This window comes from Crocuta crocuta, unplaced genomic scaffold, assembly GCF_008692635.1.
Source record: "Crocuta crocuta isolate KB4526 unplaced genomic scaffold, BGI_CrCroc_1.0 scaffold445, whole genome shotgun sequence".
Lineage (NCBI taxonomy): Eukaryota > Metazoa > Chordata > Mammalia > Carnivora > Hyaenidae > Crocuta > Crocuta crocuta.
In genome coordinates this window covers 3,360,396-3,374,164 of record NW_027530847.1, presented here as the reverse complement: position 1 = coordinate 3,374,164, position 13,769 = coordinate 3,360,396, and the positions used below count along the sequence as shown (strand labels likewise).

Below are 13,769 nucleotides of genomic sequence, written 5' to 3'. Positions count from 1 at the left end.
GCCTATGTGAGCCTGTCTGATTTTGCCTGCCTGGAGAGCCCAGGGGGCGTCTGAGAGTAAGGCGGGGGCAGGTGAACCGATCCCACTTCTGCCATCTCAGAAACCCCAGAGTCCGGATTTGCCGTCCACCTGTCCCTTATCCACTCAGCCATCCATGGTAACCGCAGCTAACCCATTCTGAGCACTTCCTAAGTACCAAGCCCTGGTATTCAGCAGGTTTTATTTCACTCGGTCCTCCTAATAACCAGAGATGTAGGTTCTATCATTATCTTCGTTTTCCAGATGAGGAAACAGAATCAGAGGGGTTGAGTGACTTGCCCAAGATCACACACAGGTGACGGACAGAGCTGGGGTTTGAATCCAGGCAGCCTAGTGCCGGCGTCTACTCTCAGACTAGGAGCTGCTACCCTGCCCACCCCCACCCATTCATTCAACAATCATTCAGACCTTCATGAGGTGCTCCTCCCTGTGCGGCCCAAGGACGTAGGGGCATGGGAGGCAGGCTCGGCCCCTGTGCTCCTGGAGTTGACCGTCTGGTGGGGAGCATGAGAGGGGTCGCACATGGTGGTGCAGCAGAGAAGAGTCTCGTTCATTCTGTTCCCTTCTGCATCTGCTCTCCACCCCCAACACCAGGGAGGGGGTAGAATCATTGGAGGCTGTTTGGACTGAGGGGTGATGTGAGAAGGAAGGAAGGACACTCCAGGTGGAAGAAACAGCAGGCGCAAAAGCTAGGAGGGGCAGGTGGCTCGCGTTCACCCCCTCCCCTTCCTCTCCGTCCTTGCCCTCCCGGACATAGTACATCCCGCTGCGGGCCTGGCTGTACCGGGATGGCTTCGCCCGATTCTCCAACACCCGCTTCACACTGAGCAGCATTGATGACCAGTGTATCCTTGGATCCAAGCCTCCCCCTCCCTCGTGTGCCCTGCCCCTCCCCCTCCCCCAGCTGGTCAGGGAGCACTTATTCATTCCACAGAGTGCCAAGCTGCGGTCTGGGCATGGAGACACAGCAGGGAACAAGATGGGCCTGGTGCTTCCCTCCGGGAGCTGACAGCCTTGTGGGGCTGGGGGGAGCCCCCACTGATACCCAGGGGAGCAGCCCCGCTCTGCTCAGAGCAGCTCACCCCAAACTGCTCTACTGGATGACCATCTTGGTGGCCTGCCTGCCATTCACATCGATTCATATTCACAGGATGGGAGAGCTCGGGCCCCTTTGGAGAATGTTTGCGTCCTTTCCTTTGCCTGCACATTGGCTCACACATTCACTCAGACACCATGCCCTCTTTATCCATCGAACTGGCAGAGGCCAAAAATACGACAACACACTATGTTGGTGAGGCTGGGGGAATGCGTGTGTCGCTGGTGGCGTGCAAGTCAGTACAACCGCTTCAGAAGCAATCTGGCAAATGTCTATCAAAAGACAAAAGCACATACCCTCTGACTCAGCCAATTCCCTTCTGAGAATTTACCCTACATGTACACTCACAGTATAGGAAAAGAGAGTTTTAAAGGCTATGCACTGCTCAGCCTTGTTTGTCATAGAGAGAAAGAAAAAAGAGGAAATAATGAAACAGCTCATTTATACAATGGAATACTATGCAGCTGTTAAAAAGGAATAGGGCCGTGCTTTATGTATAGATATGAAATCATCTTGGCGACATATTGTTAATTGGAAAAGAACAAAGTATAGAACTCTGAAAAGTACACTTCCATTCATGTTACAAATTGTATCTCTATATATGTTTGTATCTGTGAGCAGGCATCTCTGGAAGGAAATACAAGAAATTGGGAGCAGAAGTTGCCTTTGGGATGAGAACTGGGTGGGTGGGGACGGGTGGGGAGGAGATAGTTCCTCAGACACATTTTGATGGTTTTTGACTTTTGAACCACACGAGTGTATTATCTGGTTAGAATACTGACATCAGGGGCGCCTGGGTGACTCCGTTGGTTAAGCGTCCGACTTCGGCTCAGGTCATGATCTCACAGTTTGTGGGTTCAAGCCCCGCATCGGGCTCTGTGCCGACAGCTCAGAGCCTGGAGTCTGCTTTAGAGTCTGTGTCTCCTTCTCTCTGTGCCCCTCCCCAACTCAGGCTCTGTTTCTCTCTGTCTCAAAAATAAATAAACATAAGATTTTTAGACATGAGCATCAGAAGCAAATGGGGTCGACAATCCAGAAACGGAGAGATGATAGATCAGCAGGACTGGATTACAGGCATGCGGGAGAGAAGTAAATGGAAGGTGCTTCCGCTGCTGAGCATCTAGCTCAGGAAGCGCCGCTGATGCTTCCAGCCAGTTCCCATTCCCTCTGCCTTAGTTTTGTCCCTCGATTACGTCAGTCCCAAGCTCATGCATGTGCGTTGCCTGCATGTGCGAATGGGAGTCACCCTGCTGAGTATTTCCTACAATTCCCACCCCCCCACCGATTTTCCCAACTTTAGCATTTTAAGTAGTTTGTTTAATTTTGTAATTCTAGCAAGCATTTAACATATGCAAATTATCATTTATTGTAGTTTTATCTTTTGGCCACTGTGTGTTTTGTTAAGATTAAATGACACCCGTAAAACCCTTAGGACAGTGGCCAGTGCAGAGTGAGTGGTCCCCTCTTCCCTACTTAAAAGTGTGTGTGTATCTCGGGTCGTGGGGCCTGTTAAACAGACCCTGGCCTCTCCCAGGACTAGCTTCTAGTGAACAAGGCTTTGCTGTTTCCACAGTGAGTGAATAGACATGATTTTCCACAACCTCTTTTTTTTTAAAAATATTTTTATTTATTTCTAGGAGAGAGAGAGAGAGAGACAGCGTGAGCAGGGGAGGGTCAGAGAGAGAGGGAGACACAGACTGAAACAGGCTCCAGGCTCTGAGCTGGCAGTCAGCACAGAGCCCGACGCAGGGCTCGAACCCACAAACCGCGAGATCATGACCTAAGCGAAAGTCGGACGCTTAACCGACTAAGCCACCTAGGCGCCCCTTCCACAACCTCTTTTAAGTCTTAAAAGTTGAAATATTTCAAATATATACAAAAATGCAGAAAAAAGACTATAAGAGAAATCCAGGCATTTACCATCCAGATTTAACAAGTATTAATAGTTTGCTGTATTTGTTTCGTATATTATGCACCAACTTTTAAAATAATAAAGCAACTTTGGATCATAAAGTAATAAGACATTTTAACCTGACCTTAAATATAGAGATTTACATTTTTATATATAGTTCACATAGAGGTATTCAAATTTATATGCATATATGTACACACATAAAATATAAAAATAATGACAATACAGTACTAATAAACAGGAACAAGTTAAAATGCCCTTGAAGGATGGCAAAATGAATGATAAAGCATCTACCTGCTATTACACAGCTGTTATAATGAGGTCAATCGAAATATCATGGAGAGGTATCTAAAATAGACTATTAAAATGAAAAACAACATACAGGTACAGACCTGGTATGTTTATAATCCTAGTTTTGCTTTTATGGAATCCTATTTCTGTTCAGAAGACGGTAAGAAAGGTTGTTCACTGATTTATTAACTCTGAACCTCAAGGAGGATTAGAATCAGGCCAGGAACGTTTGTTTTCAACTTTACACGTTTTCCTACGTTACGAATTGTTTTTACAACCATTAGGGAGTACTTTAATAGTAAAAACAATAAAACACGAAAAGAGTATAGCTTTCACAATAGAAGTAGTAGAGCTGTTTAAAGGCAAACCAGAAAATTCAGAAAATGTGCCAAAAAGACAAGAAGAAAAGAAGCCTTCTTTGTTCATATTTTCTAGAGAAAAGCACTTACCCTGACGTATTTCCTCCCAGCTTCCTTTGTACGGTTGGTTCGTGGTTGTTATTGTTGCATTTTACGAAGGAGTGATCTCAACTGTATAAACATAACTTTTTTTCACTACACATACCAGTATTTTCTTTGTAGACATTTTTGTTAGTTACAAAGTATTCCACCAGGTAGACTTACTGCTTTATTAATCCTTCACATTAATAAAGCATTTGGGAGGTATTCGGTTTCCTCCAATTATGACGCACAACTGCTGGAAAGAAACACAGTTTGCATAAATCTTTTACTGTATTTAAATGTTTCCCTTCAGATGACATTGCAGAGGCGTAAGTCCTGGGACAAGGGTACATGGTCAGATTGTTTTACAGAAGGTTCTTTTGTATTTTTTTTTTAATGTTTTATTTATTTCTAGGAGAGAGAGAGAGAGAGACACAGCGTGAGCAGGGCAGGGTCAGAGAGACAGGGAGATACAGACTCTGAAATAGGCTCCAGGCTCTGAGCCGGCAGTCAGCACAGAACCCGACGCGGGGCTCGAACCCACGAACCGTGAGATCATGACCTAAGCGAAAGTCTGACGCTTAACCGACTAAGCCACCCAGACGCCCCGGTTCTTTTGTATTTTTACCTTTCCATTGACAGGACCCATTTCATCCCAGCTCTCCATGCTGAAGACAATCATTTTATTTTATTTTTTCAAACAGTTTGGGACTTAAAAACAAAATAAAAAGTTTATTTATTTGTTTAGAGCACATGTGATCAGGGGAGGGGCAGAGAGAGAGAGGGACAGAGAAAAACCCAAGCAGGCTCTGTCTGAGCTGTCAGTGCAGAGCACGACAGGGGTGTGATTCCATGAACCGTGAAATCATGACCTGAGCAGAAACCAAGAGTCAGACGCTCAGCTGACTGAGCCACCCAGGGCCCATGAAGACAATCATTAAAAAAGACATTTCTAGGGGCGCCTGGGTGGCTCAGTCGGTTGAGCGTCCAACATCAGCTCAGGTCGTCATCTCATGGCTTGTGGGTTTGAGCCCTGTGTCAGTCTCTGTGCTCACAGCTCAGAGCCTGGAGCTGTTTCCGATTCTGTGTCTCCCTCTCTCTCTGCCCCTCCCTGACTCACGCTCTGTCTTTCTCTCTTTCTCAAAAATAAATAAACATTAAAAAATTAAAAAGACATTTCTAAAATAATTAGCACATGTAGATGAAGCATATATGGGCATTCATTATACTTGCAACGATTCTGTGAGTTTTGAGCTTTTCCAAATAAAAAGGTTAAAACATATGTAACTGACTTAATGGGGAAGCAGGATTTTGCCTTATAATTTGCATTTCTTCCAATTTGTACTTCTTCCCCATTTACATCCTTTTATTTATTGTTTCTTAATTGTTTTTTTAATGTTTATTTAGTTTTGAGAGAGAAACAGAGCGTGAGCAGGGGAGGGACAGAGAGAGGGAGACACAGAATCCGAAGCAGGATCTAGGCTCTGAGCTGTCAGCACAGAGCCCAATGCGGGGCTGAACTCAGGAACCTTGAGATCATGACCTGAGCCAAAGTCGGACGCTTCACCAACCAAGCCACCCAGGCGCCCCCCACCCATTTACATCCCTTTAAAATTATGTTTCTTCTATTACTAGAAACTTTAGGCATTTTCCCAGATGGTCTTTTAGTAGTTAATGTTTTCCCTGATGTTTTCACACCCCTCTATCTTGTATCTATTAGGGTCATAACTTTTTATTGTTAACAATTTATGTGGAATTTTCATCTGACAAAAACATTAGTCTGTCATATTTGCTACAAATCTTTTGTCTAGTCATGCTTGCTTTTCATTCTTGCCCTGATGTCTGATTAGTTTTATTTTTACATTGTTGGCTTATCCACTGACTTCCTCTGTGATTTCTCTTGTCGTTTTTAAGCTAAAAAAAAATTCCTGCCGAAAGATTTCATAACTAATCATCTCCACTTCTGTACAGACTGGTTTTGATTGTTGGCTTACTCTTTGCCTGTTTCCCCCACCTAAGCACCCCCACTTAATAGGTGGGGAAACAGGCTCAGGGGTTAAGTGACTGGCTCCGGGGCACGCAGCCCATAAAAGGCGCAGGTGGGATTTGAACCCAGGCCCATCTGAACCCAAGGCCCACATACGTGATGTCTGGGCTATTGTGTCACCTTCCTCATCAATGTCCAAGCAAAAGTCTCAGTTTGGTCTCCGGGGGTTCCATGGAACAGGGCTCGCCCCCCTTCTTGTTCGCACTTGCCCTTGACCACCTACCATCTCCCAGATGTGCACCTCACCAACGTCGCTGTGCAAAAGACCTCTCCTGACTACCATCCGAAGAAGGTGAGGAGGCTGCCCTTGTGGCCTCCAGGGCCAGCCTTCTGGGACTGGGTTTGGGGGAGGGATGGAACATCAAGGAGCCCAGGACAGGCCTATCGTGGGCTCATAGTTCTAGTTTATCAGTGAGGTCAGGGCTACCCTTCCAGTTTGCAAGAGTACAGACAGAGGCCTATACATCAAGTGTCTGAATAGTTAAAAGTTACAGATCAAAGACACACACCCTGTAACAAAATAACAAAATGTGTTCTATCCTCCTACCTTGATAAGTATATGTCTGTCTATCTATCTATCTATCTATCTATCTATCTATCTATCTATCTCTGTATCTATCATCCATCCATCCATTTATCTATCTAATAACCTACAGGCCATGTTCAAGTTTAGAATTCTGACTTCTCAGAGTTAAGAGCCAGTACAGAGGGGCACAGGGAGAGCTGGCCTCCATTTCACACCCACTCCTTTTCCCTCCCCCAGCCCCACCCTACACAGTGGGGGGCCTCCCGCATAAACACACCCCTAGCTCCCTGGAAACAGTATTCAGTAGGTCATCTTTGGGCCTCAGAGGGCAGTCTGTCCCCAGGAAGGCAGGCTGAGGGAAGAGACCTGTGTAGGGTGTTCAGGCAGTGCCTTCTGGGGGCCTGGGTACTCAGGCTGTGTTCTAGAAAGAGAGGCACAGGCTCTGGGTGGGCACAGCCGCCCTCTCCCCCGGGCAGGCAGTAGCTTTCCCCTGCAAGCGGGACAAACTCAGAGTCCTAATCCCAGGACTCAGGTCTGGGACCCCCTTGTCCAAACCCAAGGCCCATGCTAATAGGGATTGTTTGAGGGGGGCTCCCAGCTGGCTGGGTCCCGGTTAATGGAGGCCCCCTCTCCCACCCCTCACTGGGCGCTTGGGGCCACAGGGCTGCAAGTGGATGCTGCAGCGCTTCCGCCAGTACCTGGCGTCCAAGCACGGGCCAGAGGCAGTGGAGACGCTCTTCAGCGACATGGACAACATCTTCATCCGGAGCCTGCAGAGCGTGCAGAAGGTGATCATCAGTGACAAGCACTGCTTTGAGCTGTACGGCTATGATATCCTCATAGACCAGGACCTCAAACCGTAAGTTGGCGAGCTGGCAGCCCGGGCAGGGCGTGGGGGGGGGTAGCGTTTCACACACTCTGCACCCCGACTGCCCATGTTTGATCTCTGCCACTGCTAGTTCTGTGCCTCAGTTTGCCCATCTGTAAAATGGACATTGTGCCTATAGAATCACTATGAGGAATAAATGAGGTATTGTCTGTAAAGCACCGAACCCCATGCCTGGCACTAAGAGACCTTTCCTGAACATGTGCTGAGCCCGTGCTCCTTCCCGAGTACCAGGCAAGAAACTTCTCCATCAGGCCTGCTGCTCTCAGGATGCAAAGTGCCACGTAAGGGAATAGTTCTACCATGTCACTTCCTGTCAAGAATTTGGTGCATCCGTGGCATGTCTGGGTGGCTCAGTCAGTTGAGCATCCGACTTTGGCTCAGGTCATGATCTTACGGTTCGTGGGTTCGAGCCCCGCATCGGGCTCTGTGCTGACAGCTCAGAGCCTGGAGCCTGCTTTGGATTCTGTGTCTCCCTCTCTCTCTCTGACCCTCCCCTGCTCATACTCTGTCTCTGTCTCTCTCTCACTCGCTCACAAATAAATAAACATTAAAAATTAAAAAAAAAAATAGAGTGGAATGTTCTTCACTGGTGTCCACCCCTCCCAGCTTCTGCCACCCCCAGCAGCCATTGCCCCCCACAGGCAAAAGCTCACTAGGAAAGGGGGGTCTGTCTTGTATGCACAGCTCTATTGGAAGAAGGAAAGCAGTACGAGGGCACCCAGATCATTCCACCCCCTCCAGCTTGCCTCATTTGTGTACCGCCCTGTCCCTGCAGGGATTTCAAGTTTGTGATGACTGTTTTTCAAAAACGTTTTAGCCACTGAAACCTTTCTTCTAGTGGAAAAACGGAGATGGCAACCTCGGTGGAATTGAAGGTTAGGCCCAAGCACCCAAGCTAGCCTCTCAGGGAGATTCCAGGGTCCCCGGGGACCAGGTAACCCTAAGGCTCTCCATTTCCCTCCTTCCCCAGGTGGCTCCTAGAGGTCAACGCGTCCCCATCGCTGACAGCGAGCAGCCAGGAGGACTATGAGCTCAAGACCTGCCTCCTGGAGGACACCCTGCATGTCGTGGACATGGAGGCCAGGTGGGGCAAAGCAGCCTCGCTCAGGCACCCATGTGTGACAGCTGGGGCTCCTATCAAGGAAGGTGGACAACTCAGAACCCTGGACCTGAGTGGCCCTTAGAGATGGTTCAGGCCTGCTCACCATTTTACAGATGGACAAACTGAGATGTCCACACAGGATTGGGTCCTGGTCCAACTGGGGACAGTATGGGAGATGACCCCCCTGAGACCTGGGAAATGGGTGGGCAAAAGAAGAAATTCTGACAGCGTGGGCACCTACAGGGTGCGGGGAGGGATCGGGGGCCTGGCCTGGGTCTTAGGGCTTCACCAGGTGCACCTTCATTACCCCCGTGTATCTCCGGCCCGTCCAGGCTCACAGGAAGGGAGAAGCGAGTGGGAGGCTTTGACCTCATGTGGAATGATGGCCCTGTCAGCAGAGAAGAGGGGGTTCCTGACCTGTTGGGGCTGGGGAATTTTGTGACCAACACACACCTCGGTAAGTGGGGCCAGGTGGGGCGTGGGCACGGGGCATGTGTCATGAGAGGAGCCAGGCAGTCTCGGAGGCAGGTTGGCGCAGTGGTTAGACTGCTTTAATTTGATCTGCAATTTACCAGCTGTGTGATCTTGGGCAAGGGCTTAACCTCTCTGTTCCTCATCTGTAAAATGGAGATTGAAGAGTCTGTATCTCAATATATGCCTAGAACACCACCTGGCACATAGCAAGAGACACTATCAGGAGGTAGATTTCAAAAGGCTTAGGTGGAAAACAACCCCCAAAGATGTACAATATAGCAAAAGAAATTCAGGGTTTGACTTTAAACTTAGTTTTGAAAAAGAGAAACATTTTCTTGATTATAAAAATTATTCACTCCTTGTAGAGCATTTGAAAACTGAAAGGGAATAAAAAACTGTCCAGACAGAACCAACTTTAACAATCTGTTGTATTCCCTTCCAGTTTTTAAAAAATGTATATATTTATACTTTTTCTTTACAAAATTGGCATTGGGCTGGAATTTTGAGTCCCACTTTTCCACGTAGCACATTTCATGTCATTCAACAATATTAGTAAGAGCCTTTCTTTGGGAAACACTTTTTTGGCCAGGTCCAAGCTTTCCATACATTAGTTCATTTTTAGGCAGTTTCTATCATTTTATAGATGGGGAAATGGTCTCCAGATGTTACATAACTTGCTGAAGGTCCCAGTTATAAGTGGTGAGGACTTGAACCCCAATCTCTCTTCCTCTAAAACCTGAATGCTTGGCTGCTAGAAAATCCTGCCCCTTAGCACAGTTAAAAACAAAATTACTATACAGCAGTAAAATATTCCAGCTTGTATATAGGTCAACCTTTCTAAATCAATTTCTTATAATTGAGCATTTGGTGTGATTCCAATTTCTTACTTTTATAAATAATGCTGTGCTGTGATGAACATCCTCTCACATAAAACTCAGCTGAAATTCTGGCTATTTCTTTAGGACAGATTCCTAGAGGCAGAAGTATTGGGTCAAAGGGATGGACTTATTACAGCCAAATTGCTTTCTAGAAAGATTACACAAATGTGCCTGTCCTGAATTTAAAAAAATCATAAAAAAAAAAATACAACAAAAAAACCTTTGTCAAGTTGATAGGTAAAAAAAGTATTTTTGTTTTATGTGCATTCCATTGATTACTGGGGAGGTTTCAGATTTTTCAATTTTGTGTTTCTTCTTCTGTAAGGTGTCCATATTCTTTATGTATTTTTCAGTGGGTTGTTCTCTAAATTTATAAAGGCCTTGGATATTAGTACAGTGATGATATTACCCCCTGTCAACTTATTTATATTTTCCTGAATTTGTTATTTGTTTTTTAAATTTTATTTAAGTGGCGCTTTTTTTTTCATGAAAAGAAGTTTTAAATCAATTTTAGGGTTTGATAGGATTTAGGATTGAGTTTGGCTGCAAGCAACTGAAAAGCCAAATAATAGTTACACAGAGAGACAGCAATCTGTCTTGACCCATAGGATGTCCTGGGGTAGGCCAGACAGGGCTGACACAACGGATGCAAAATGCCCCAGAGACCCAGCGCTTTCTTCTTTCCACTCAGCGACACTTAGTAGGTTGCCCTGGTCCTCGTGCTTGTTGCCTCATGGTTGCAAAATGGCTGCTCCTACTCCAGACACTGTGTCCTTGTCCCAGGCAAGAAGAAGCAGGAAGGCCCAAGGGCCAAGGCTTTTCCTTCAAGATTTGACTCTTTATTCCAAAAGGCAAACCCTCCCAGGGCTGACATCTTACTGGCAAGAACTGGGTCACGTGACCACCCCAGAAGCAAGGAAACCTGGAATGTAGATTAATTCACTTGAGGAAGGCGGAGGAGAGGGGGTTTGTGAAAGGCAGATTCCCTAGTGTCTGCCACGTTGTGTTGTTGGAAGATGACTATACAGCGCTTTCAGGCTTTGCTGTGCATATATAGAATCATCGGGAAATCTTGTTAAAATGCAGATTATGAATTCGGTAGGTCTGGGAGGGGGGGCCTAAGTTTCTGTCTTTCTAACAAGCTCCGAGGTGATGCTCTATTAGCTAACAGTTGCTGTGTAACAGCAACTCTGTTTGCTGTGTAACAAACTCTCCCCAAACCTAGAGGCTTAGAAGAACAACTACTGTCCTATTTGCTGATTCTTCAAAGAGTGCTGGAGTCACTCATAGGGCTGCAGGCACCCGGCCCGTCCACGGAGACACGATGGCCTAGAATAGCCTCATTCACACGGGTGGTGGTTGCTGCTGGCTGTCAGCGGGACCTCTCTTTCCAGGTGGCCCCTCACTCTCCAGCAGCCCCGCCCTGGCTTCTCAACAGGGTAGTCTCATGTTCCAAGAAGGTGGGAGAAGACCTAGCAGAGCCCCTCGAGGCCTAGGCTCAGAGGTCCCACAGTGTGGTGGTGTCCTTCCGTCACAATCCATCAGTCAAAGGCTGCCCCAGCCCAGATTCACAGGGCGAGGAAATGGAGCCCGCCACCGGATCAAGGAGCAGCAGAGTCACCTTGCAGGCAGGCGTGCCTAGAGGAACGGAGGAGTTGCTGTGGCCAGAGTTGCCCACAAATACGGATGCCTGCTGGAGGTGAAGATACAGTTGGTCTGGCCCTTAGGATTTTTAAAAGGTCCCAGTTGCCGCTAAAGCACAGCCTAGGTAGAGAGCCACTGCTTTAGAAGTCTCTAGAATAATCCCCAAGCCTCCAGTGGAGTGTCTGGGTGTGAGTACAGGGGAAGCTGGTCGGGGTGGGAGGAGCATGGATGAGAGGAAGTGCTGAAGGGTTTAACCGTTTAGGTACCAGGCACTGTGCTAGCCTGCAATGCGTTTTCACCAAGCAAAGCAAGAGAAAAGGTTAAGAGCTTGGCCTGTCTATGCTGACAGTGCAGAGCCTGCTTGGGATTCCCTCTCCCACCCCTGCCCTTTCCCTGCTCACACTCTCTCTCAAAAACAAAAAGGGTGTGGCCTCTGGAACTAGATCTGGGTTCCAGTCTCAGTGCCACTTGCGGTGTGATTTGGAGCAAATTTCTTAACCTGAGCCTCAGTTTTCTTCTACACGTCACTCCTGTGAAGGCTGAACATCCACATCCAGCATGTGGGTTGAATGTTACCTTTTTTTGGTGACCCTTACATTCACTCCACAAAGCAGGTACCCTGGTTGACAGATGCAGGGGTGAATGACCTGTTTGAGGGCCATGCAGTTCAGGAGTGGAGTCAGGATGAAAACCACAGGCCGTCCGGGGTTGCCCGGCTCCTGCGGGCCCTCCCTTCCTCCTTCCAGGAAGTGGGAGCACGGGGCCCCTCCATGCCTCCTCTACCAAGGACAGGCCCTCCCAGCTAACAGCCCACTTCCCTTCCAGGATGCGTCAATGATCGGAAAAACCAGCTGAGGCAGCTCTTCCGCTCCCTTCAAAGCCAGAAGAAAGCTTCCAGTTAATCCCCGTGGGGAGGAAAGCGACCCTGGGAGGTGCCACCGGTCCTCTTCCCGCTCTTTCCAGCACAGCAGCACCTTGGAGCACTTGCCTCCCTCCCTCTGGCCGGGCAGCTCTGCTTGTCCCAGACCCCCTGGATGCCCCCACCACACCCCAGCCGCCTCTGCACCAGGAGACGGCCAGTCCCTGGGACTGGAGGTGCTTTAACCTTGAGGGATTCGCTTGGCCATCAGGCCCGACAAGGACACCGGCAGCAGGTTCTGTCTAATAAATGAGCACAGGCCTTACTCTGAGTCACTGGGCACTGGGCCTGGCTCAGGGCATGATGCTGACTGCAGCCAGGTCCTCCTGGCTTTGACCCTTTGATGTTTCGAAGGTCAGTGCTTCAAATGATCCTTCAGAAGGGGTCAGGGACTGGGGAACTGGTCTTAAGGTGTGCCTGCAAAGCAGTTATTCGATTGTGTTTGCTCAGGGTCTGGGGAAAGGCTGAGCCCTAAATACATCTTTCCCTCCTTGCGACACCCTGACCTGGTGTGTCAGGAATTCACGCGGCTCCCCTCAGCACCTGAACGCCCGCGGGCCAGAGCATCCTCACTTCTCAAATGGACAGGTGAGCTCGGGAAGGCCAAGCTGCCTGGCGAGGGCCTCTGCAAAGGACTCAGGAGTCAGCTAGACGATGTAGGGCCTCTCTGCACCTTCCTGAGGTTGGGAGCTGAGCTTTTTAAGCCAGAAAGCCTTGGCCTGGCCAGCAAGGGGATATGGCTTGGGGAGTTGGGTGAAGTAAACGTTCTGCATTCTCTATATATTCCACCGCTCCTAAGCCTCCTCTTGGTCTAAGAGACTGCAAGAGAGCGGGCTGTGGGTGAATTTCTCCATGGGGGGCCTCCTATGAGACCCCAGGCAGCTCCCGCTGCAACTCTCCCTGCTGCAGGACAGTTCTTTGGGCTGCAAAGAGCAGAATTTGACTGCCTAGGGAAGGGAAGGGGTTTGGGGAAGGAAAACTACCACAAACCCAAGAAGTGAACCAGCCAGCCTTGGGGAGGCCAGAAGCTAGGCCACTCTGGGCCTCCTGCCTCAGGGCGTGGGGACCTCCTTCCAACTGTGTGACTGAGGCGGGACCAGACAGCCACAGGCACGGGTCCCTCACGTCCAGGACAGCCGATCTGACCGGCTCCTCTGGCCAGGCATCCACCCTGCCACACGGGGGCAACATTCGGACAGAAATCCCGAGCCAGGCGCACATACCAGCCAGCAGCTACTGCGGGTCCTTTCCTCACATTTTTATGTAAACCATGTGATACAAAGGCGAGGGGTCCTTCTCTCACCCTGGTGCTCCAACCCCGCAGCGTCTGTCTTGGGGGACTGGGGGCGGGGGCCATACAGTGTTTGCACACAAGTTATTGGCTCATCAGACCCTGCGCTGTTGTCTCTTCTCACTCACAGCACCTTGACACTTGCTCCCAGTCAGAGCGCAGCAGGCTTCCTTGTCCTTGACAAGTGCATAGTCACTTGACAAGGTGCATAGTATTCCCGT

At 48.6% G+C, this 13,769-nt stretch overlaps 1 protein-coding gene across 1 annotated transcript in view; it reads left to right on the top strand.

The window, feature by feature from the left end:
- TTLL9 (tubulin tyrosine ligase like 9) overlaps positions 1 to 12,522 on the top strand; it is a 37,058-nt gene extending 24,536 nt beyond the window's left edge. Inside the window, exons 10-15 of the mRNA XM_077769382.1 lie at positions 797 to 884; positions 6,059 to 6,117; positions 7,014 to 7,210; positions 8,211 to 8,324; positions 8,675 to 8,799; positions 12,164 to 12,522. Of these exons, the coding sequence (XP_077625508.1) occupies positions 797 to 884; positions 6,059 to 6,117; positions 7,014 to 7,210; positions 8,211 to 8,324; positions 8,675 to 8,799; positions 12,164 to 12,240 (660 nt within the window). The 3' untranslated portion in view covers positions 12,241 to 12,522. The remainder of the gene's footprint in view (positions 1 to 796; positions 885 to 6,058; positions 6,118 to 7,013; positions 7,211 to 8,210; positions 8,325 to 8,674; positions 8,800 to 12,163) is intronic.
- Positions 12,523 to 13,769: the final 1,247 nt, after the last annotated feature.